This window comes from Asparagus officinalis, chromosome 1, assembly GCF_001876935.1.
Source record: "Asparagus officinalis chromosome 1, Aspof.V1, whole genome shotgun sequence".
Taxonomy (NCBI): Eukaryota; Viridiplantae; Streptophyta; class Magnoliopsida; order Asparagales; family Asparagaceae; genus Asparagus; species Asparagus officinalis.
Genome location: NC_033794.1, coordinates 132,257,840 through 132,284,479, shown reverse-complemented (window position 1 = coordinate 132,284,479; position 26,640 = coordinate 132,257,840). Strand labels below are relative to the sequence as shown.

The following is a 26,640-nucleotide window of genomic DNA, read 5'->3' as shown; positions in this document are numbered from 1 at the left end:
CGTTAAAAATTTTGTTTTTTGTTTTTAACCTTTTCCTAATAAAATGAAAACAAGATTTATTAAAGGAGCGAAGAAGAAGGGCCGGGTGTCGTAACGTTGCGTGCCGGTCCTGAGGAATGAAAGAGCAAGGTGCGATGGACTCGAAACATATATTTTATTTTCCGGGGTATAAAAATTGATTGAAAAGGAAAAACATGGATCAGGAGGAGGACGTGAGCTTCCACATCCTCCGCCTCTGCTCCCTCGGCCAGCTCTCGCGTGCGGTCTCCTTCCTCTGCTCCCTAAAGTCCCCCCTATTTCATCACCCAAACATCACCAAAGCCTACGCCGCCCTTTTCTCCGCCTGCGCTGCCCGCCGCCTCCTCTCCCTCGGCCAATACCTCCACCGTCACTACCTCTCCTCACCCCATAACCACGACCTCGTCATCTCCAACCACCTCATCAACTTCTACTCCAAATGCGGCCATCTCAGCGTCGCCCACCAGCTGTTCGACGCTATGCCTCAAACAAACCTGGTCTCCTGGACCGCCCTCATCGCCGGCTACTCCCTACGCCGCCCTTTTCTCCGCCTGCGCTGCCCGCCGCCTCCTCTCCCTCGGCCAATACCTCCACCGTCACTACCTCTCCTCACCCCATAACCACGACCTCGTCATCTCCAACCACCTCATCAACTTCTACTCCAAATGCGGCCATCTCAGCGTCGCCCACCAGCTGTTCGACGCTATGCCTCAAACAAACCTGGTCTCCTGGACCGCCCTCATCGCCGGCTACTCCCACCATGGCTTTCATCCACAGTGCTTCCATCTCTTCTCTTCTATGCTCCCCCATCACCTGCCTAACGATTTTGCGCTTTCCACCGTCCTCGGCTCATGCGCAAAGTCTGCTCAATCTTTGCTTGGCCGCCAGGTACACGCCCTCGCCTCTAAGACCTCCTTTGATGCCAATGTTTTCGTAGGGAATGCTCTTATCACGATGTACTCTAGCTGTGACGGACACGGGGATGATGGCTGGTCTGTGTTCTGTGCACTGCCCTTCCGCAACCTCATCACTTGGAACTCCATGCTTGCTGGGTTCTTTCTGATGGGGAAGCCAGAGAGGTCACTTCAACTCTTTACTCACATGAACACAAATGATGTTGGCCTTGATCGAGCCACAGTGCTTGCTGTTGTATCCTCGTGCTGTAGCCTGTTGCAGTGCTCGCAGATGCTTTCCCTTGCAATCAAGGCGTGCTACGATTCACAGGCTGAGGTGGGGACTGCACTCATAAAAGCTTATTCATCTCTAGGAGGCGATTTCAAAGACTGTTATAGAATATTTTCTGGTATTAAAGAGCGCGATATTGTAGCTTGGACTGCTATTATAACTTCGTGTGCGGACCATGAGCCTGAGGAGGCCATTCTTCTATTCTGTCGGTTGAGGCAGGAAGGTTTTAGACCTGACCGCTACACATTGTCTGCAGCAGTCAAGGCTTGTGCGGTGCTTGCAACTGAGCGACAGTGCTTGGTTTTCCACTCGTGCATCTTCAGGTTTGGGTTTCCTGATGATACAGTTCTTTCCAATGCGCTAATTCATGCATACTCTCGGAGTGGCAGCATTAGCCTAGCAGAGAAGGTTTTTAAAGAGATGGGTGTTCGCGACCAGGTGTCGTGGAACTCAATCATCAAAGCTTATGCAGCCCATGGCCGTTGCAGGGAAGCATTATTAGCCTTTGAGCATATGGACATATCACCTGATTCTGCAACGTTCATCGGATTGCTCACTGCTTGCAGCCATGGCGGTTTACTTCTAGAAGGCCGCAATTTATTCAAGGCCATGTCACAAGTTTATGGGGTTGAACCTCAGCTTGATCACTATGCCTGCATGGTTGACATACTTGGAAGGGCTGGAAAACTTGAAGAAGCTGAAAAGTTGGTGGATGAAATGCCAACCGAGGCAGACCCTGTTGTGTGGAGTTCATTGCTTGGAGCATGCTGGAAACATGGTGAAGACAAAATTGGGGGAAGGGCAGCTCAAAAGCTCGTTGAAATGGACCCACATAAATCAGCAGGATATGTTATGCTTTCCAACATCTATAGTGCGAAGGGGAGCTTTGGTGATGCGGCCTCTGTGAGGAAAGAGATGAAGAAGATTGGAGTGAAGAAGGAACCAGGGCTGAGCTGGATTGCAGTTGGGAATCAGGTTCATGAGTTCTCAGCAGGGGGCCGACGCCATCCCCAGATTGAAGCAATATATGTGGAGCTTAGAGGGCTTGTAAGTAGGCTCAAGGAAATGGGTTATGTAGCAGATACAAAATTGGTACTCCATGAGATTGAGGAGAAATATAAGGAGGAGAGACTCTTGCATCACAGCGAGAAGTTGGCATTGGTTTTTGGACTGATGAATGCTTCTACTTACCTGGGTCACTTGAGAATTATGAAGAACATCAGGATTTGTGAGGATTGTCATAAATTCATCAAGTTAGCATCCAAATGTGTAGAGAAAGAGATTGTGGTGAGGGATTCCAAGCGTTTCCACCATTTTACTAGTGGTGAGTGTTCTTGTGGTGACTATTGGTGACGGTTTTACTGCCCATGCTACAAACAAGGTACTTTTAACCTCTCTTATATTCATAAAACTATATTTTAGTTTTTATATTTGATTATTGCTAATTGTTTTAGGTTTTAACCAAGCCATCTAGCTCAATTTTTGAAAATGTAGTTTTTGCATTATTTTGATTGCTGCATGGACATTAGATCATCATTTAAACATCAAAACATTTTACTACATAGGTCAATAGTCCTGACTAACACAAAGATGGATTAAATTTTATAACATTCAACAATTCTTATCATTTTCGCATACGAACATTTTAGTTTGTCATGCCATGATATATTCTTGAGTGTTGCCATACACAAAGTCTTTTATTTTTTACTTTTATTATTTTACTAAGAGGGATTTTGACTTCTTTTCTACTATGTATCCAGGATAATTATGTCTTGTAAAAACACGCCGATGATTCAGGAACAACGACCACTTTACTTTTTATGGATCTTTGTGCATAGTTGCGCGATTACCTGGACCCCCCTCGAACTGTCGAACAGTTCATGCAAACCGATTCCCTATACATTTATGAACCGATTCCCTCCGATACACCTATTGGTTCCCCAAAATTAGCTTAACACTTTCTAAATATGAAGGGACCAAAGTTGATTTACAAGTCTGTTATCATGCACATGTGCTTGGATTTTTTTATACGTTTCGATAATATTATTGAAAGTATTTTTTCAATAAGTGGAAGTTATTCAAAGTTAATAACTAATTTCTAGATCACTATTTCTTTAACTGATGTTAATAAGAAGATATTGTCTAGGCCTATTTGTAGCTCTTCAGCTGAGAGAAATTGGAGTACTTATTCCTATATACATAGTGTGAAAAGGAGTGGATTGAAAAGTGAAAGGGCGGATAAGTTAGTATTCATCCATTTAAACATTCGCCTTCTGTCACTTTGTGATAATTACAAAGCTGATCCATATGAAGGATGTGATATGGATCCTAATAATGATAACTTAGAGGACTCTCCAAGTATGTTGGAGGATTTTAGATGGAATTGTTTGAACTCAGAATTAGCATAAGATGCACTTGATGTTAAGGGGGAAAAGTTGCAAAATAGAATTTTTTTTATTAAAAGGCTATCCAATATTTGATATTTTAAGTTTTATGTATTCATAAATTATAAAAATAAAGTATTAAAGTATTGTGTATGAAAAAATATTGAAATACATAATTAGTTTTCTCGTTTCTGATCTCCTACTATACGCTTTGAAAAATGATAAGCTTACCCAGAAAAAATTATATCATATCTTATATCGAACTTGCGTATCAAAGCAAGCTACCCCTTGTCGAATCCAAAATTTTAAAGTCTTGAATTGCGTAGCCGAATTCGTACGACGACCCGCTATGTATAGCGGACCATGTAACTATGTCTTTATGTAAGCAATATGTATTGTTCATAATACTTTGGTAACATCAAGTTCTAATTTGCTCTATCATGATTTATTGACAAGTATACTGTTTTTAGGATAAACAATTCCTCCGCTTAAAACTAGGCTAAATTTTTTAAAGCTTATCCTAAATGGTACTAAAGAGTCAAAGCTCAAATTTTTTTGGTCAACGTAGTTCATGTTAATTCTATAGACTTGGTAATGGTAATTTCCATGCTTAAACTAGACCTGATAGCCTTTGACTCATGAATGTTCCACCATATGTTGCATGGGTACTTCCATTTGGAGTTGTTCCCGTGTCTTTTTCGTGCTGTACCTGTACCCAACACTGAAACTTTAGTGGAAACTCATTGGATATTTGCATACGCTTATTCAAATATGTACTCAATTATATAAACATTTTTTAAGGTAGGGGTTTTAGTTATGTGCACTGGAAAATCCGTGATTCTCATGTGCAATGACCCACAAATTTTTTTCCATTTTCATTGTTTTCATCAAAATTAACGATTTTCGTGAAAAACTTTGCGATTCTCATAGGCAATCAAATATAAATATTTCAAAATTCACAAATTTCCTAGGTTATAACCCATAATTTTTGTCCATTTTCTTTCGTTTCGATCCTATGATGATTAACAATGCGTACTTTAAAATTCGCGTTATCCATAGGCTTCAACCTACAATGTTGCCTATGGACATTCATTTTGACCTATTGGGAATTAGATACGTGTTTTTCAAAATTCGCATTGGACTATTACCCATGATATTTGCTCATTTTCATTTGTTTCAACCAAATGGTAATCAAGTATGTGTACTTCAAAATTTGCGATTTACTTGAGTTATAACCTACGATTTTTGTCCATTATCATTCATTTCAACTCGTTGACATTTAGTTATGCATACTTTAAAATTCACGATTTTCGTGGGGTAAACTCATGTTTTTTGTCCATTTTTGCTTGTTTTGATACAATGACACAATTAAATTTTCTTTCTACAAAATTCACAATTTAATTGGGAGATAGCCCATTATTATTGTCAATTTTTATTCATTTTGACCTAATGACAATAAGCATGCGTTTTTAGATTCATGATTTTCATGGGCTATGATCTAATATTTCTAATCATTTTTGTCTATTTCAATCCAATGACAATTTAATTAGGTGCATTTATAATTCAAAATTTTCATGTGTTATAACTCATGAATTTTGTCCCTTTTCATTCGTTTGACCTAATGACAAAAAAATATGCGTATCTCAGAATTTACGATTTTCATTGGCTATAACTAATGATTTTTGTCGATTTTTATTTGTTTCAACCTAATGACAATTAATTATGAATACTTTAATATTCTTGATCATGGGTTATAATAACCTATCTTTGTCCATTTTTGTTGATTTTGACCCACTGCCAACTAATTATGTAAACTTCACAAATCGCGATTTTCATGGGGTTATAACCCATGATCTTTATCCATTGTCATTTTTGTTCGATTTAATGACATTTAGATACATGTATTTTTTTAATTCACGATTTAATGAGTTACAACCCATAACATTTTCTCATTTTCATTTGTTTTATCCCAATGGTAAGTAAGTATGCATACTTCAAAACAATAATTTTCATGGGCTATAATCTAGAATTTTTTTTAATTATTGTTCGTTTTGATTGAATGACAATTAACTATCGTACAAAATTTGCAATTTTTATGGGTTATAACCCACAATCTTTATCCATTTCGTCAAAGTGAAAATTAAGTATGCGTTCTTCAAAGTTTGCAATTTTACTTGGCTATTTCTTCATTTTTGTTCATTTCAACTCAAAAGTAACTAAATATGTGGAAATAAATAACTATGATTTTCATGGACTATTATAGTCTATGATTTTTGTTGATTTTTATTCGTTTCTATCTAATGGAAATTAAGTATGCATACTTTAAAATACATGATTCTCATAGGATATAACACACAAGTTTTATCAATTTTCATTTATTTTGAACCAACGGCGATTAATTATGCATACTTCAAATTTCATGTTTTTCATAGGTTATATAACCCATAATTTTTTTAAATTATCAATGATTTGAACAAAAGCAATTAGTTACACATATTTCAAAATTTACGATTATCTTAGGCTAACCCACGGTTTTTTTCGATTCTGGACATTTTGATCCAACGGTAAATAACTATATGTACTTCAAAATTAGTGACTTTCATGGTTTGTGACCCACAATATTTGTTGATTTTCTTCTTTTTTGACCCAATGATAATTAATTACGCATATTTCAGATTATAAAATTCTCATGGCTTTTGTCCATTTTCGTTCCTTTCGAATTTTTCATGGGCTATGATCCATGATTTTTGTCCATTTTTATTTATTTGACTCAATGATAATTAATTATACATACTTCAAAAATCACGATTTTCATAAGATATATAACCCACGATTTTTTGTCAATTATTGTTTGTTTGAGCCCCCATTGCCAGTTAACTTTTTATACTTCAAAATTCACAAAATTCACGGGCTATAACCCTAATTTATTATTAATTTTTTGGTTTCAACCCAATGCGAATTAACTATATATGCGTCAAAATTCATTATTTTTATGGACTAATTACCCATAAATTTTTTCAATTTTAGTTCGCTTCAACCTAATAGTAATTAATTATGTGTACTTAAATTTTTTTGATTTTAATGGGTTATAACCCATGATTTTTATCCATCTTTGTTTGTTTTGACCTAATAGCATCTAATCACGTGTATTTCAAAATTTGCAAGTTTTACAGGTTATAGCCCATGATGTTTTGTCCAATTTCATTCATTTCATCAAAATTTGCGATTTTCATGAAAAGCTTCTTGATTGTGATGGGCAAAAATCAAGCATGCATACTTCAAAATTTGTGAATATCCTAGACTTTGACCCACAAAATTTTGTTCATTTTCTTTCATTTAGATCCAATGACAATTAACAAAGTGTACTTCAAAATTCCCGTTTTCGTGAGCTCTAACTCGAGAATATTTGTCCATTGTTGTTCATTTCGACCAAATGGCAAGTAGGTATGCATATTTCAAAATTCTAGATTTCATGGGCTTAACGTACTATTTTTGCTCATTTTTATTTGTTTCTGACCTTCAACACCATGGCAATCAAGTAAGTATACTCTAAAATTCGTGTTCTTTTTGAGATATAACCAATAATTTGTCAATTATTGTTCATTTCAACTTAATGACATTTGGTTATGCGTACTTTAACATTCACGATTCATGGACTTGTAACTCACAATTTTTTTTTCCATTTTTTATAATTTTCTACCCAATGACAATTAAATTTTCTTTTATTCAAAATTCACGATTTTAATGTGCTATACTCTATGATTTTTTGTCAATTTTCAAAGCATTTTTGGCAACTTTGAATTACAATCCGCTTTGCTTATAATCCACAAGTAGCTTATAGGTCAAGTGGATTATAATCCAAGGTATTTGGTAAATTTAGTGGATTATAATTCATTTCTAGTGGTAGAGTATTTGGAAAATGAGTGGCTTATAATCCATTCTTATTGCCAAAATGACCATAAAGGGGTTGGAGACAGAGAAAGAGGGCTTTGAGTTTTTCTTAAATGCTAAGGGTTAAAGTTGTCTTATACTTAGTCAAATTAGCTGGACTATAAGCCACCAAAAAATAAGTTGGGTTACTCCGGCTTATTTGTTTTTGGGGTTATAAGCCAATGTTGATGTATGGAATCACACAGTCAAATGAAATGAGTTAGTTGTGTTGACGGAGGTCCTCTAACTCTCCAAATATCTAGTCTTTAGGTAAGCTATACTTTCCTACACAAGTAACAGATCGTAAGAGGGCGGAGTGTGATTCCCCTGTTGTTCCTTCGACAATCAAGTCAGTGGGTGGCTTGTAATGGAAAATATATCGTAGTTCTTAAGTTCAAAGAATGGTGGAAAAAACTTAGTATGTAATGAAAAATAGTATCTCCTTTTATAGTAGAGGAAGGAGGGTAGGATGGTAATGTTGGTCGGGTATGGGCTAGCGACCAAGTCAGCTTCAACTTTACAGGTGTCGGCCAAGGAGTGGAGGAGAGGTCACTTCGATTTAATTCGAAGTGATATGGGATGTGCGGTGCTAACGTGGTCTGATGTGTCATAAATACTATTAGAGGCAGATGAATGATGACGCTCATAATGCATTTAATGGCATTTATGGTGAGGTGATTGGTCATCACTGCACAGGAGGGGCTCAAGGCTCGAGGCGTTACGTCACCTTTCTACTCATCTGGTGGTCGAGAAGTATCGCCTTTCGAGTCGCCCTCGCAAAGTATTGGCCGAGTGGAGTGTTTAAGTAGTCGAATCAGCCGAGAGACGACACGTAACACATTTCGGGTCATCGACATGTGACGCCTTTCGAGTCGTCTTCGCAGGATGTCGGTGTGTCGAGTCGACGAAGCTGGGCTTCTGATTATCTGAGATGTTGATTTGATTATGCATAATGTAGAACACTTGTCTACCATCAATTAGTGATTATTTTCCATCACTAAAATGACTATAATAGTTGACCCATTTTATTTGGAATCGGCCTAGGCGGGTCTGAGTGAAATACAACGGTTCTTGCTAAGTCTTGAGAGGCATTAATGAGGGATTTGAAAAGTTTTTTGGATGCGACGTGGCCGACGTTAGCGAATTCTTTTCAACTGTTACAGCTTCGTATTTCGTGTAAGATTGTGGATTATTCAAAGCGAGCATGTTTTGTCTCGATTCGAGAAAAATGCTTCAAATTTTAGAATTAATCTGGGCTATCATTTGTGGTTCAGCTTGTCCGTTGAGATTCTGCTAGTTAGAGGTCCATCTGCACTATTAATAGGGTTGTCGTGGCGAGGGAGCGGTTACTGCTTTTCATAATTCTGCATTCAAAGTTGCCAAGTGCTCAGATTATCTCTTCTGGCGACGATCCATAGCACTAATGTAGACCTCTGCTCTCAATGCTAGGCAGGAAATGCTTGTTGAGATTCCCTCAAAAGTGACGCTGCCTTAGCACAGAGCTCTCCACGGGAAATACGACATTCCCCATGGCTACAAGTTGACGGTGCCGGCTGTTTATGACCATGATGATAGTTGGACTCCTCTTTATCTGAAGCACTTAGAGTTCGGCCTGTGCTTGCATTTGCATCCCTTCCTCCGCCACGTGTTTAGGGCTAGGTGTTGCCGATGCAAATGAAGCCTAACAATTTCTATGTTGGTGAGGTACGTGGTCATCTGTAGGTGGTTGGATGTCGAGCCATCTTTGAATGTGTTAGGTCATCTGTTGGGTGTCAAAGTGCACCCCAAAAAAAGCCCACTACCACTTTCAAGCTGTGGGGAAGTTTCGGATCATTCTCGATCTTTCGGACTCGGACAAGGACTAGAAGGAGAGATTCGTCTGGGTCTCGAGAGACGACTCAAAGTTGGGTTGCTCGAATTGGCATGAGATAATAAGGGAGGCCCTGACGGTGGGGACGTTGTCCGATGCAGAGAAGTGGGCTCTGAATTTGTCAGGGCGTATGCCGGCTCTCGCAAGATGGAGCACCTGCTCGACAACTCTGTTTTGAGAGTTGTTGACGAACCTGCCGAGCCTTAGGAAGAACCACCGGCAAGGCCGGTGAAGCGCCTTGGCCAGGACTTGGCCCCTGGGGAGACTTCGGGGTCTCGCGCTCAAGCAGAAAGAGCGAGGAGGATGCCTCGGAAGGTTAGTGGTCGAGGGCCTGGACGGATGGTCGAGGCGATCGAGACCGAAGTCGTCCACGTGGATGAGGGTTCTTCAGCTGGAGAAGAGGGGGAAGAAGTCTACATCGAGGCTAAGGTTGAGACAGAAGCCAATGCAGAGGAAGATGGGGCCCTTGTCGACCCAGCCGAGTCGACTCGCTGCTAGGGAAAGGAGCTGTCAGTAGAGGAGGTGGTTCCTTCAAATCTAGCTTATCCTTATCCTCATCAGGTCGGCGAGATCGATACAGAGGCTTGGGAAAGGATGAGGACGCCGTTTCATGAGGACACGTTGCTAGAGGACACCGTTGCATGAGGAGTGGCAGAAGAAACCCTAGCTGCTGTGAAAACTGACGGCGCATGGCACACGGCGGGAGTGTCAATAGTTGTAGCAATACAACGCAAATCTCGGTCGTAGCAATGGAACTGGTAGACACAACACCTGCATCCATAGCGGCTTTAGCTGCAGCTATGGTGGTTGGTGCAGATTTATTTCCCTCAGCTTCCTCAAGATCAACAGTCGGATTATCAGTTGTGCCTGCTTTCATAGCTGAACTTGGAGGCATCCTACTTTTAGAAGGGTCATCAGAAGCTGGTCCCGCCTCAATACCTGCATCGGTAAAGGTAGTGGAATCTGTGGAAACAACTAAACACAACGAACAAAGTTGTTAGTACCCTAGAAATCCAGAAAGATAAATGACTATACGTCTATCTTACCAGGATCGATGGGAGCGTCTTCGATGTGAGTACTCGGCACCGAACGCAGTCCAGAGCGGAGTCGAGCTAAAGGAATCTCATCCTCAAGTTCCGAATCCGTCTCAATACTGAGTGACTCTATCAAAGGAGTCATGGGCGGAAAAATATTATGCCTTGGTCTTTTGGCGACGCGTTTAGACTTGCGTATTCGCCCAATTTCCTTAGACTTTTCCCCCACTTGTCTCGGGGCCTCTTCTTCTGCAGTTTGTTCTGAATAAAAAGTATCAGAGGGAAACAAGTTAAAATTAAGACAAGTTAAAGTTGGCATACCAGTGATCCCTTTGTCGGGATGTGGTTCCTCAAGAACCGGGGATTGTCGACGAGAGCCTTCAGCAGTAGATCCATGTGGAGGAGGCTCACAAGGTTCGCCCATGGGTACGAAATCCTCAAATTCACCAAGATTTGCTCCGTCTCTAAGAGCATTTTCTATATCGGAAGCAGTCGGCATGTGGCTCCCGTATTCATCGACGTGAGGAGATCTATGAGATATGTTCTCATTTAGAGCTGCATCTATCTACTCCTGAGTTTCATGAGGGCTAGGAGGACTGGTTTCCTCTACCTCGGCACTCTCTTCAGCATATAAGAACTCTTTGAGTCCTAGTATACGGCTTCGTCTAGAAGCATTTTCGGATATGTATCGACGCCAGATGTATCGCAGTCCCGAAGAATTAACATTGAAATTGGGAATCGCTGCGTTTGTCATACAGTGCCACTTGCAATAAGCAAGTGTGGTCCGAAGCTGCGGATTTTGTGGTGGAAGCAAGAAACGAGCACCTGTGCCGCCGACAATAGTCCAATACCAAGCTCTGGCCCTAATAATTAAGTTACAACCTTCAGATGTCAGTTGAGTATTAGGATTACCAACGTACAACTGTGTGTAGCCGAATTGGCGAGCGAAGCGACAAGACAAGTAAGGCTCTGATACGCATACTGGGCCGAAACGATAAATATGATACCCGGGGCGAATGGTCATAAGCCACATGAAGCAGCCAAGTGATAGAGAAGAATAGTCCCAACCATTGGATGCATCCACAAGGGCCTGTCCGTAACTGGTTCCGGGGAAATGAGGAAAACATCGATTGAATTCTCATCTCTTGTGGTCGCGGAGAATGCGCCTTACCAAAGCCAAGTAATGATGCTTCCAGTCTAAATTCTCCAGCCTTTGAACGAAGGGAATGATCTCACCCTCTGTACGAGCGGAAGGCGTGCCCATAAGGGTTAGACAGTGCAGAACAACCCATGCCATGAAATAAGTGTATGGCAAGCCAACCTTTGGATTCTCGTTACCACGACAGAATTGGTAACATAAACTCCGCAATCCATAGTGGATGCGAGCAATCATAGCAGGAAGAAGGACATAAGAACGGCCGTGCGCTAAACATACGGCTGGGAACACCACTTCCATTGGCAGCAAGTCGAAACTTCCAGAAACGATAACGACTTGATGAAGCCATAGCATGAGATATCCTGCCAGCAAAGCCTTGGAAGAGATAGACTCCCTACCTTGAAAGAAATAACTCTCAAAGGTGGTACCAACTGGGTAACCTTGTTCATCCGATTCTGATATGCGATGCATGGGCGGATGAGCGAGTACCCGTCGCGACAATTCACTTGCGTCACAAGGGCCTAATGGCACCACAGGATCATTCTTATTATCTAAATTCTTGAAGAGATCGGACCCAGATGTTGTGGCTGAGGAGTTTCTCACCCCTCTTATTGAGCCGTCCTTCCACATTCATACAAATGTGGTAATGACACATTAACTCCCAAAAGGTTTCTACTACTTGAGGGTGTTCTTTCTCAAGAACAGCTAACTCCCGTTGACCTGGGATATACTCATACGGATAATTCCCGTTCGGCAGCCCAGAGACTTCTTCCATCTCATGAAGAGCAATCCATATCTCTCCGTTAGGAGTAAAGAAAGTACGGGTTGTAGAGTTATACAACTCTAAATTACCAAAGAATTAGTGGGAGTTATTGATTAACCCGAACTGTGTGTCCTGATGGGCGCATAAAGGCCAAACCTTTGCAGATCTTCCTGGTTCTCCCGCAAAATGTATTCAGTGATACGAGGCCACCATTGTGTAGGACTCCAATGAGACCAGCCTAGAGTTCTAAAGTCCTTGGCGGGGAATTGACCTTTTCTCCTAAAGAATGCACGACCAAAGGTGTTAGCCTCCTCAGCGGTCTCACCAATAGGGAGTTCTTTTTGAAAAAGCTCCGGGTGCAATCCGGTGATGTAATGTCCACCACTATCTATCTTTGCGCTGCTCCGAGAAAAATGGCCACATATGACCCCATCTTGTACTGGGGTTAGATCCCAGTCCATTTTCCTTGGAGCTGAGACGACCTTTAAAGCAGTAAGAGAAACGTCACGCTCCATCCGAGGTAAGAATAAGTTTCGCCCCTTTACAGTTCTAAGCCATTCGTAAGTCCCGATATCCAACAAGTCGGGATCCTCTGAAGAGTCTCCAAATAAGAGAACAGGCTTCACAATAGGTTCACGATTAATAGACTCCAACGGAGCATCAGTGATCATACGTCTAAATATGGAAACCAAAGGTTCAGAAAGAAGATCCACTTCTTCCGGCCCCCGTTCTCTGAACAGAGGAATACTCTCAAGGGTAGAGTAATGAAGATGAGTTACAGCCGCCTGAGTACCATCCGCTTCGAGATCACCACGTTAGGGAAGTGGAGTAGAAGGATATACGACTGCACAAAAAGACAAACAAGATTAGCCTCGAGCAGCAGTCACGACCAAATAACACGAAGGTCATTCTGGTAACGAACGTCGAAATTCGTTCAAATGATGAACCTCGTGTTACAACAAAATGTTAAACTTCATTGGCCGAGCAAGCTCATTCAACCTCGACAGGGATAACGAGGTTCATCAGTTCAGCGAGGTTCGTTGGAGAACACGAAGTTCATCATCTAAAGACGAAGTTCACCAATCCAATGAACGTAGTCGATGAAAAGACAAAGCTCATCATATAAACGAATTTCGTTTAACAAATCTAGAGGATGACCCTCGTCAGGATAGCCAACGATGTTGGACATGTGAAGTTCAACTTGCAAATAAGGCTCATCGAAAGACGAAACAAGTCATAGAGACAGGCATCATCGATGACGAGCCTCACCCAGCCAAAAAGACGTCATCTTTATGATGAGTCTGGAAGAAACTGTTCATCTTCCTCAAGAAACTCAAGTCTAAAATAGACAGGGTTGACATCCCTCAGAACGCAAATCATGCGTTTAAGATTTATTACCTGAAAAGGTGGGTAGAACGCCAGGTTCGTGCGAAGAGCTAGCAACCTTCTTGCCCGTGCTCTTGCTTCGGTCTACAACGGTCTTAGGGGCCATTAATTTCGCTTGAAGGGTTTGTGAAGAAAGAAAGATCGGAATTTTGAGAAGAGGAGTTTAGATAACCCAAACGACAAAGAGAGAAGAAAGGACTTCTCATATGATGATGCCCTATTTATAGGAGCGGGAAAATGGTCGAATCAAGGATCGCGATCTTCAGTTAAGGTCGTTTGATGAGATCTCTCCCCAACAAGATCTGCGGACGGGATTCACGAAGATTTCTAATCACCAGCTGGCAACCATTCACTAGGTCTAGGAAAGACGCATAGCAGTACCGCTGATGAAGCCGCGAGGTGTCGTTTGTCAGATGTCCGTTATTCTGACAAAGCTCGTATAAAGGGACGAACTCCAGAACGAACCGCGAGGTAATGATCATTTTCGTAGCAAACACGAAGTTCATGATAAAACCAGGTTCGTGAGATAAACTCCTCAAGTTCGAAATGCCTATTCAAAGTATTTCAGACTACATACAACCCGACTCAAGTCTAAAAACTTTGAAGGGGGTTTTGTAGGCATTCAAAAATGTCAAAACTCGAAATATGAGGGTCAAGGAAACGAACCCCTTTTTCAATCAGAAACGAGGTTCGTTGTTTAGAAAATATCAACCTCGAGAATGAGAATCGACACGCGGCAGAGCTCAACATCAAAAGATAAAGTTCATTATTGAGTAGAACGGATCTACGAGACTCGAAACTCGTCATTGGATACTAGGTTCGAGGTTCACTAGTGGATACGAGACTCGAAGCTCGTCATTGGATACGAGGTTCGAGGTTCATTGGTGAATACGGGGTTTGAAGTTCGTCATTGGACACGAGGTTCAAAACTCATTACTAGACAGAGGTTCATTGGTGAATACGGGGTTTGAAGTTCGTCATTGGACACGAGGTTCAAAACTCATTACTAGACATGAAACTCATTAGTGAAGATGAGGCTCGTTAAAAGGGAACTTACAAGACTTACTACGTAACTGGACGCAGCTGTCGAAGATGAAGTTCGTTAGTGAAGGCGATATTCGTCAGACGAGGTCAGTGAAGACAAAATTCGTCAGGAGAAACTGGTCTACTACAAGGTTTGCTTGGTAAGACGAACCTCGAGGCTCGTCTTACTTGACAAACTCCGTTTCAATTGAGGTCGAGGTTCGTCATCCACGTAGGATTTACCTGTAACGACTCCGAAGACTTAAGTCGACTACGTGGGCTAATCTTCAGGAGTACGTTACGACGTGCGCTGATTTGGAGGAGGCAGTTACGCCCCTCTACCCGTGATTATAGCACGTTGGTTACGTGCTTAAAACCCTATAAATAGCAATCGATGGCTACAGAAAAAAGGGTTAGTTGATTGATTGTTAATTACTTGGAGATTTTTAAGTTTGGACTTCACGAAGCATCAGAGACTAGAGTTTCTGCAGGCCGATCCGGAGTACGAACCTCGATTCAATCCGGCTAACGAAGGTCAGAAGCTCTTGTGATCTTGGTCTGATCATCAACGGGAGACAAGCTCGACTCAAACATCGGGGGAAGCATCCTTTCGCCACCTAGAACCCACCTTAAACAAAAGAGAAGCTGAATTAACCTTCTCTTCATCTGTAATTGAGAGAGAGTGTGAGTGATTGTAAGGATTCGTACCAAGTGATCGAACCCATTTCTTAAAACAAGAGAATCAATCCAACGCCAATTTTTCGACCCTACACTCCCGGACCGGCTGGGTCGCTTAGGCTGCTGGAGATGTTAATGGTGCCGTTGGTATAACATGAGCTGTTGAAGCTGGAACCATTGCCACTACTAGGGTTCTTGGTGCCGTTGCTACTGCCACTGTCGCTTCTGTCACCCTGGAGGTATTTTTGTAGGCTCGAGCATCTTTCATGTCCATGTACCCATGAGCCTTGGTCATCAATTGCTAGTAGATAGAGCATCACTTCTTGGCGAGTGAGTCGGCCAGCTCATTGTTTGCTAGGTCGGCTACAATGGCTGACATGGTGACTGCGCTCCCTAGGTCGTCGACCTCCAGCCGCTTTGCTTGGAACCTCTTGAAGTAGCTTCGGAGGCTCTCTCCAGGCTCCTTCCTTATTTGAATGAGCACATGTGCATGCAATTTTTGCTTGGTGTCAGCCAAGAAGTGGTGCACAAACTTCTGGTTGAGCTGCTCGAAGCTAACGATGGATTTTTTCCAGGGAGTTCCACCAGAGCTTGGAGCTTCTTGATAAAGTGATGGGAAAGCACTTGCAGATAATGGCCTCGGGCGCCTGTACCATGCTCATCATGTCATAATAATTCTGAACATGCTCCACAGGGTCTTCCTCGCCCTTGTATTTCTCTACTTGGGGCATCTTATACTTTTCACAGGCGGTATTCATGATGTCGTCGGTGAGAGGAGTGTTCCACCCAATAGCTTCGGCTATCGGTCGGTAAGTCCGATCATAGCTGGAGGCCACATAGGCAGCTGAGGGCTCGGGGTGGTGTGATGACGCCGGGGATCTCGCCGAGCTCCCATGTGGGTGTGTTCCCTTCCGTCACGACCGGGGCTGGGACTTTTCCCAGTCACGGTGAAGGAGCTTTTAGCTGGGCTCCTGTTGGAGGGTGAGTCGTCGAAGGCTGACCCCCTGACGGCTGAGGGGCAACAGAGTGAGCGGGCTGGGGAGAAGCGATCCGTTGGATGAGATCGGCAGTGAAAGCAGCGAACTGCTGCTAGAAGGCTTGAGTGATATGTTGGGTGGATTCCTCAAGCTGAGCCTTTGTGATGTAATTTGGTTGTGGATCTCTGAGGATATGTTGATTAGACATGTGCCTAGAGTTAGACATGATTTTCTTTACAAAAGAAAGAAAGCCCCACGGTGGGCGCCGAACTGTTGATGTATGAAATCACACAGTCAAATGAAAGGAGTTAATTATGTTGATGGAGGTCCTCTAACTCTCTAAATATTTGGTCTTTGGGCAAGTTGTACTTCCCTGCATAAGTAATAGATCGTAAGAGGGCAGGGTGTGATTCCCCGGTTGTTCCTCTGATGATCGAGTCAGTGGGTGGCTTATGTGGAGAAGTAAAGGAAACTGTCGTAGTTCAGAGAATGGTGAAAAAAGCTTACCATGTAATGGAAAATAGTATCTCCTTTTATAGTAGAGGAAGGAGGGTAGGATGGTAACTTTAGCTGGGCGTAGATTGGCGCCCAGGTGTCAGCTGAGGAGTGGGGGAGAGGTCACTTTGGTTTAATGCGAAGTGATATGGGGTGTGCGATGCCGACGTGCTCCGATGTGTCATAAATACTATTTAGAGTAGTGGAATGATGGCGCCCATAATGCATTTAATGCCATTTATGGCGAGGTGATTGGTTATTAGTGCACAGGAGGGGTTCGAGGCTCGAGGTGATTCGTCGCCTTTCTACTCGTCTGGTGGTTGAGAAGTATCGCCTTTCGAGTCGCCCTCGCAAGGTGTCAGCCGATGAGTTGGCCGAGTGGAGTGTTTAAGTAGTCGACTCAGTCGGGGGAGGATACGTAATGTCTTTCGGGTCATCGACATGTGACACTTTTCCAGTCATTTTCGCAGGATGTCAGCGTGTCGAGTCGACGGAGCTGGGCTTCTGATTATCTTGAGATGTTAACCTGATTATGTATAATTTGGGACACTTGTCTGCCATCGAATGCTGATTATTTTCCATCACTAAAATGACTATAACAACCAAAGTTATTTTGCCAAAAATGTCTCAATGGCTTATAAGCCCACCATTTGCCAAACATGCTCTCAATATGTATATTCAATTCATGATTTTACTAATGATTTTTGTCCATTTTTGTCTGTTTCGACCCAATGACAACTTAATTATGCATTTCAAAATTTAAAATTCTTATGGACTATATAGCTTATGAGTTTTGTCTCTTTCGTTCATTTGATCCAATAACAATTAATTATGCGTACTTCAAAGTTCCCAATTTTCATAGGGTTTGGCCTACAATATTTGTTTATTTTTTATTGTTTTAACTTAAATGATAATTAATTAGTAATTATGTATACTTCAATATTCGTGATTTTCATGAGCTATTACCCCCAATTTCTTTTCCCTTGTTGTCTATTTCAATCTAATGACAATTAATTATGCGTATATCAAAATTCATGATTTTGATGAGATATAATCCACAATTTTTGTTATATTTTGTTTGTTTTGACTCAACGGCACTTAATTATTTGTACCTCAATATTTGCATTTTTCATTGGAGGTGGGAGAGGAGATTAGGAATTGGGAGGTGAGGAGGATGAAGGAGATGGTGGAAAGGGAGAAAGAGAGATGACTTTTTTTTTGCAAAAATCATAATTTTGGGGTAAGTTTTGCATATATGGAAGATTTTAAGGATATATATGCTAAAATCCCTCAATTTTCATGCTTAAAACCTGCCACCGGTGACCAGAGTAACCTTATTGTCACAACTTACAACATTTGATACCTTATTGCCGCTGATGTCACTTTTTATATACCTTGTTGTTAAAGGGATGACACTTTTTATGCCAATTTGTAATTTAGCCAAATAAATATGTGTAATTGTGTATTCATGATTTTCATGATCAACCTATGATTTCAGTCTATGTTCGACTATTTTGATCCACTGATAATCTAATTAGGTTCATTTCAAAAATCTAAATTTTCATAGGCTATGACCTATAGTTTTGTCCCTTTTCATCCCTTTTCATTCATTTACCCTGATGCAATTTATTGTATACTTTAGAATTTGCAATTTTGTGAGATATAACCTACAATTTTTGGTAATTTTCATTTGTTTTGACTTGCCTATTTCAATACTACTAAATTTTATGAGCTATAATCCACGATTTCTTAAATTTTTTGAGTTTCATGGGCTACAACCTTATTATTTGTCAATATTCATTCATTTGGACACAATGATGGTTAATTATAAATACTTCGAAATTTTTGATTTTCACAGCTATAACCACCGATTTTTATCCATTTGTTCTATTCGATCCAATGGCTACTAACTAGGTATACTTCACAAATCACGATTTTCATGGGCTATAGAACATGACCTTTGTCCTCTATCATTTGCTTTGGCCTAATGGAAATTAGATATACATATTTCGAATTTGCGATTTCATGAGCTCTAACCCACCATTTTTACTCATTTTCATTTGTTTTGGCCTAATAGTACCCAAGTATGCACACTTCAAATCGTCATGATTTTTATGCGCTATAACTCACGATTTTTATCCATAATTGTTCATTTCACCTGAATATCAAACTTCATTATTTACAATTTTCATGGGTTATAGCCTATGATTTTATCTATTTTTTGTTAATTTCGAAATTAACCCATGATTTTTATTCAATTTTGTTCATTTCATGCAATGACAACTAATCATCTGTACTTCAAAATTCGCGTTTTTTATTGGATATAATCCACGATTTTTGTTAATTTTCGTTTGTTTGGATCCATTGAAAGTCAATTATGAATATTTTAAAATTAATGATTTTCATGGGTATAAACCCACAAACTTTATCAATTTTTATTCGTTTTGATCCAATGGCAATTAACGATGCATACTTCAAAATTCACCTTTTTTTGGCTTTAATCCATGATTTGTGTCAATTTTCATGCGTTTCAACCCAATGGTAATTAATTATGCATTCTTCATCGCGATTTTCATGAGATATAGCACACGAATTTTGTTAATTTTTGTTCCGTTTGACTTAATAGCACTTAATTATTTCGTACTTCAATAGGATGATCCACATTTTTTGCCTCTTGTTCATTTCGACCCAAGTGGTGATTAATTATGTGTGTCCCAAAATTTGTGATTCCATTGACTATAACTCATGATTTTTTCAATTTTGTTCCTTTAGAACCAATGAAAATTAATTATAATTACTTCAAAATTCTTGATTTCATTGGCTATAACAACCAATTTTTGTTCAATTTGACCCAGTAGCATGTAACTATGTGCACTTCACAAATTCCAATTTTCATTGGCTCTAAACCATGATATTTGTTCATTGTTGTTTGCTTGGACCTAATGACAATTAGATATACAGATTTCAAAGTTTGCAATTTCATGAGCTGTAACTCACGATTTTTACTCATTTTTATTTGTGTTGGAGAATGATAAGTAAATATGCATACTTCAAATTATTGCGATTTACATGGACCGTAATCCATGATTTTTATTTATTTTCGCTCATTTCGAAATTGTTATGGCTACATCTTATGATTTTTGTACATTTTCTTCATTTGAATCAATGAAAATAGATTATGTGTATCTTCAAAATCCATGATATTCACGAGCTAAAACCCACAAATTTTGTCAATTTTTATTTGTTTTAACCTAATGGTAATTAATTATATGTACTTCAAAATCTTCTGTTTTCATAGGCTACAACTACAATTGACCATTTTCGTTTAATTGGACCCATTGGAATTTAATTATACATAATTTGAATTGATGATTTTCATTAGTTATTACCCATTATTGTTATCAATTTTATTCGTTTTTGACCCAATGACAATTAACTATTCAATTCATAATTTTTGTTAATTTTGTTCTTTTCAACCAAACGACAATTAATTGTGTTTCAAAATTTTAAATCTTCGTGGGTTATAACCCACAATTTTTATTAATTTTTGTTCATTTCGACATAGAGACGTGTGTATATTTTATAGTTCACTATTTTTATGGGCATCTTTGCGATACTTATAGGCAATTAAGAATGCATACTTCAAGATTCCGAATTCTGTTGGCTATATTCCACGATTTTTATCCATTTTTTTGTTTCGATACAATAACAATTAATAATAAATACTTCAATATTCACGCTTTTCATGGGCTTTTCACCCAGAAATTGTCCATTATTATTCATTTCAACCCAATGAGAATAGGTACACGCATTTCAAAGTTCAAGATTTTTGGGCTATAACCATGATTTTTGTTTGTTTGCATTTTTTTCAACCAAATGGCGTCAAGTATGCGTACTTTAAAGTTCACGATTTTCCTGAGCATGGGTTATAACTCATGATTTTTGTGTATTTTTATTCGTTTCGACCCAATGACATCTAAATTTTCTTTCTTCAAAATTCACAATTTTAATAGGCTATGACCTACGATTTTTGCATATGACAAATAAATGTGTAATTCAAATTTATTTTCATGGGGTATACCCACGATTTCCGTTCAATTTCGTTATTTTCAATCTAATGCCGATTTAATTATGCACATTTCGAAATCCGAAATTTTCATGGTCTTTAACTAATATTTTTTGTCCTTTTTGTTCATTTAACCTAATGACAATTAGTTATGTGTACTATAAAATTCCAAATTTTCATGGGATTAAACATATTTTTTACTAATTTTTCATTTGATTTGAGTCAATAACAATTGATTATGCGTACCTCAATCTTTGCAATTTTTATGACCTACCACCCACAATTTTTGTTACTTTTTGTTCGTTTTGACCCAATGAGAATTAATTATGTGTTTCTCAAAACTCGCAATTTCTATGGGTGTTTTTTTATTTGTTTTCATTCTTTCCGACCCAATGTCAATCAACTATGACTACTTCAAAATTCTTGAATTTTGCAGGTTATAACCATCAATTTTGGTCCATTTTTGTTATTTCGGTCTAATGGAATCTATGTTTTCTTCATACATTATTGTTTTCATAAGCTACAACCCATGGTATTTGTCCATTGTAGTTTGCTTCGAGCTAATGATTATTAGATACACAACAAAATTTGTGATTCATGAGCTAAAAAACCACATTTTTTGTTTATTTTCATTCATTTTAGCTTAGTGGTGATTGAATGAGCATATACTTCAAACCTTTGCAATTTTTATAGGCTATATAACCTATGATTTTTGTCCATTATTTTATTGCAGTCAAATGACAATTAACTATACGTACTTCAAAATTTGAGATTTTCATGGTTCATAACCTATCGTTTTGGTCCATTTTTTGTACGTTTTGAAATTTTTATGAGCTATAACCTATAATTTTTGTCCATTAGACCAAGGACAATTAATTATGAGTAATTCAAAATTCGTGTTTTCATGGGATATAACCCACTTTTTTTTTGTCAATTCTCATTTGTTTGGACCCATTATCAGTTAGTTATGAATACTACAAAACTAACTATTGTCTTATACATACTTCAAAACTAACTATTGTAATAGGCTATATAGCCCATGATTTTTTATCAATTTTTGTTCGTTTCAAACCAATGACAATTAACTATACGTATTTCAAAATTCGCGATTTTCGTGGTCTATCCCACGATTTTTGTCAAATTTCTTTCGTTTCAACCCAGTTATAAATAATTATGTGCACATTAAAATTTTGATTTCATGGAGTATATAACCCACGATTTTTTTGTCTATTTTCATTTGTTTCGATGCAATGACATTTAATTATGTGTACTTTAAAATTCGTGATTTTCATGGGCACCTTGGCGATTCTCATGGGCAATTAAGTATATATACTTTAAAATTTGCGAATTTCTTGCTCAATAACCCACTATTTCTATCCATTTTCTTTTACTTCGATCCAATGGTTAGCAACACACATTTCAAAATTAGCGTTCATAGGCTTTAGCCTAGGAATTTTGTCTATTGTCATTAGTTTCGACTCAATGGAAATTACTACATATTTTAAAATTAGCCACTGTTAACCGAGGATGTTTACTTATTTCATATTTGTTTCAGTGCAATGACAATCAAGTGTACGTACTTCAAAATTCGTGATTTTTGTAAGCTATAAACCATGATTTTTTATCCATTGTTTATTTCAACTTAGTGACATTTAGTATGCGTACTTTAAAATTCACGACTTTGTCTATTTTTGTTCTTTTTGAACCTAACGACAATTAATTATGCGTACTTTGAAATTTGTAGTTTTTATGGATTTTAACTTACATTTTTATTAGTTTTTATTAGTTTTTATTAGTTTTGACTTAATGGCAATTAACTATGCATTCCTCAACATTTTCGATTTTCATGAGTTATAACTCACAATTTACGTCCATTTTTGTTTGTTTAGACCCAATGACAATTAATCATGCGTATATCAAAATTCCTGATTTTTATGGCTATATAACGACGATTGTCTCAAATTTTAACCCACGATTTTTTTCTTCCAATTTTCATTTGTTTCGACCCAATGATAGGTAATTGTGATCACTTCTAAATTCTTGATTTTCATGAGCTGTAATCATCGCTGTCTGTCCATTTTCGTTGATTTCAATGACATCTAATTATGTGTAGTTCACAAATTGCAATTGTCATGAGGGTATAAACCATGATGTTTGTTCATTGTTTACTTCTACCTATTCACAGTTAGATATAAGCATCTCAAAATTCGCGATTTCATGAACTATGACCCACAATATTCACTCATTTTCATGCATTCCTAATTAGATACTATTTTTGTCAATTTTCATGTTTGGACCCATTGGAAATAACTATGCATATTTCAAAATTGTCGATTTTCATGGGTTATAACCCATGAGTTTTATCAAGTTTGTTTCGTTTTAATCTAATGACAATTAATTATGCATATACTTCAAAATTTGCAATTTTTTATGACACTCATGATTGTTGTTAATTTTCATTTGTTTCAACCCAATAGTAATTGATTATGCGTACTTTAAAATTTTCAATTTTCATAGGAGATAACCCATGATTTTTGTTCATTTCCGTTTATTTCGACCCAACGACATCTAACTATGTGTTAAATTTTCAATTTTCAATTTTAGTACATGGGCTATAACATTTTACTACATAGTTCAATAGTCCTAACAAACACAAAGATTAAATTTTCATATAAGAACATTTTAGTTTGTCATATCATGATATAGTCTTGAGTCTTGATATACACAAGCTCTGGTTAAATTTTTTTAGTAAGAGGGATTTTGATTACTTTTCTACTATGTATTCAGGATAATTATGTCTTGTAAAAACACGTCGACGATTCAGCAATAATGACAACTGTACTTTTAATGGATATTTGTTCGTAATACTTTGTTAACTGTCAAATTCTTATTTGCACTGACATGATTTATTGACAAGTACCCTCGTTTTAGTTGATAAACCATTCCTCCGCTTAAAACTAAGCAAATTTCTAACAGCTTATCGAAATGAAACTTAAAAGTCAAAACTCATGGTTTTTGGCCAATGTAGTTTGTGTTAATTTTATAGACTATGTCATGGTAATGTCCATGCTTAAGCTAGCGCTAATAGCCTTTGACTCATGAATGTGCCACCTGAGTCTATAACATTTATTGGACTCTCATGTAGACATGGCGGTTTACTTGTAGAAGGCTGCTATATATTCAATGGATGTCAATTCAGGCAACAATGTTATGTGGACTGCCATGCTCAAAGCATGATGGAAGAAACAAAGAAAGATTGCGGGAAGAGCAGCCTTCTTGTTCGGATGATTCCAAACATCATCTGGGCATGTAATGCTCACCACATGTATAGAGACAAGGGGCTTTAGTGATACAGTCTCCGTATGGAAGAAGCTTAAAGTGGTTGGGTTGAAGAAGGAACCACAGTGGAGCTGGATTGCAGTTGGAAATCATACTCATGAATTTTCAGTTTTGGGTGACTCCATCCTCAAATTGAACAAATGGACGTGGAGCTTAAAGGGCTTGCAGATAGTCTCAAGGAAGTTATGTAGTAGACAGAACTCGTACTGCAGGTAATTGAAGAAAAGGACAAATTTTCAAAACTAACCCTTTTGCAAAAATATTCCCCAAAAACGACCTGTTTCAACTTTAATTACCAAAACCGACCCAGTTTCAGCCCTGAGGCTGAAACTGGGTCGGTTTTGGCGGAAAAAGTTGAAACAGATCGTTTTTAAAAAATAAGTTTCAAAAATGGTTTGTTTTGAAAATTTGTCCTTGAAGAAAATTAAAAAGAGGCTTGCATCATAATCTGAAGTTGACTTGAAGCTTTCATACTGATGAATGCTTCTACTTCTTGGGGGTCAGCTGAGAATTATGAACGTTAGGATATCTGAGTATTGTCATCCAAGTATGCAGAGAGAGATTGCATTGAGGGATTCAAAGTTGTTTCATTTTGTATATGGTGAGTGCTCTTGCGCTGATGTCTGGCAACAAATAAATCATCCGTGCAACAAGACGTGGTATTTCTCATATCTTATATCTTCACAAATCTTTATTTCATGTAAGATGTATTCAACACTGCAAATGTTTTTATGTAGGATGAAGTTGAGATTGTTCCTCAAAAAGAATAATTCCAAGGGGGGGTTTGCAAACCCTTGAGTTCGGTGTTTAAGAGTGTTGACAAATACAAAGAAGGCTAGAGATAAGTGGGGAGGAAAGAGGGAGACGTGATGTGCGACAGGAGTTTGGAGAAAAGGGGACAGGATGGAGCAGAAGCAGATTTTTTGAGAAATTGTGTTGGGAGAGGGCGAGGGCAAGGATGGCTCCAAGTTTGAAGGATTAGAGGCATTATCGTTGGAGCTGGATCAGGTCGTTTGGTGGGGGGTTTGGCAGAGTTTCTTTCTCAGCGACTTCAGATAACATAGGCTAGACCAGTAGAGTTGAAGAAAGTTGAACACTTGAAGAAATATGATTACAAGAGACATACTAGGACTGGCCATTACAAACCTACACAGAAACACCTTCACTTATGAGCTTGCACAGTTGGCTATTGATTCTTAATACATCAGCAGCAGGACTAGCTATCCTCTGTTAATTTGACCATGCGATGAGAGTTGCACACTGTGTGCATGGAGTGGCTTGCTCCTCAAATGCAAAATTCTCCAATGTGCTGTCTCATTAATTTCTACCGTTGTGTAAGTTTACTGATGAGATGGTACTGCATGTGTTTAGTTTTTCTTCAGACGTTGATTGTAAGTTGTTCTGAAATGCCAAGGTCAAGTATTTCTTTAAGGTAAAAGGTGCTCTTATATTGGCTATAATATTATAGGAATGCATACCTTTATTTTCTCTATTCCTTCGGTTTCTGCAATTCTTTACAACTGTAGTGTTTGTTTCGGTTGTGTCAGAATGATAGCAGGAAGTGGGAGATGGAGGAACGACTTTACTTTATGTTGAATACTATTGCAAGCTTCTTGTTTTTGGCTAAAATCATCAAGAGGGGTCGAGTTACAGCCGAACCTTGCTTACATAGAAGGAATGACAGTTGTATTTACCAGTTTTCCTCCAGTCCCCTTGTTTTGCACTAGTCCCACAGTTACTAATCCCTTGGAACACCATGTATCAAGTGAACCCGATCTATTGACCGCGCTTACGTTCCAGCACGATCCACAGGATACTCACATACTCTCGTCTCCTAGCATTCCTACATGGACATCATGAGCAGGTAAACTAGAGTTATTTTAGCATTTCTGAGCACTTTTTCTGGCTTTCACTGGTTAAGCTTGGACCAACCTAACCCATAAGTCTCCCGTGCTGTATCCTTGGGTACATTCTTCTTGACAGCCCTTCAAACCATTTGCATTGATTTTTTTTTAATGAAAATCCTCCTATATTTTTTATATTTTCTGCTTGCGGCAGTATCAAAGAAAAACTTAATCAGAAAAAAAAGAAGGAACAATATTAGTTTCTGATGAATCTCTTATATAACTCATATAAGCATTGAATCTCCAGACAATTTCTAAATATGCTTCACACTTTCAGAAGGGACTCTCGGGCAGTCTCCTGTGGTTAACAGCAAAAACACAGAAGAAGTTGAAGCCAACTGCAGACGAGCATTGCTTGCAATATGTTTATAGACATCTAGAATTTATCCCCTTAATTTGATTCAGGCTAGGCTGCACGTTCAACATGCATTG

The 26,640-nt window shown here is 38.9% G+C and overlaps 1 protein-coding gene across 2 annotated transcripts; it reads left to right on the top strand.

The window, feature by feature from the left end:
• On the top strand, positions 1–26,590 carry LOC109828745 (pentatricopeptide repeat-containing protein At1g71420). Of its 2 annotated transcripts, XR_002243827.1 has the most exons (6): positions 685–906; positions 984–2,584; positions 24,111–24,963; positions 25,042–25,736; positions 25,852–26,168; positions 26,486–26,590. XR_002243827.1 is itself a non-coding variant. In XM_020395677.1 (3 exons), the coding sequence occupies exons 1-2, from the start codon at positions 195–197 to the stop codon at positions 2,554–2,556; spliced, it is 2,136 nt and encodes a 711-aa protein (XP_020251266.1). In that variant the 5' UTR covers positions 1–194; the 3' UTR covers positions 2,557–2,584; positions 2,964–3,178. The 2 variants fall into 2 exon arrangements, 1 of the variants encoding a protein (XP_020251266.1); XM_020395677.1 differs by lacking the exons at positions 24,111–24,963; positions 25,042–25,736; positions 25,852–26,168; positions 26,486–26,590 and adding exons at positions 1–482; positions 2,964–3,178 and having other exon boundaries at positions 709–2,584.

Coding starts and splice junctions, on each gene's coding strand:
- LOC109828745 (XM_020395677.1), top strand. CDS start 195: ATGGATCAGGAGGAGGACGTGAGCTTCCACATCCTCCGCCTCTGCTCC. Junction 483..708: donor GCCATCTCAGCGTCGCCCAC/CAGCTGTTCGAC, acceptor AGCGTCGCCCAC/CAGCTGTTCGACGCTATGCC.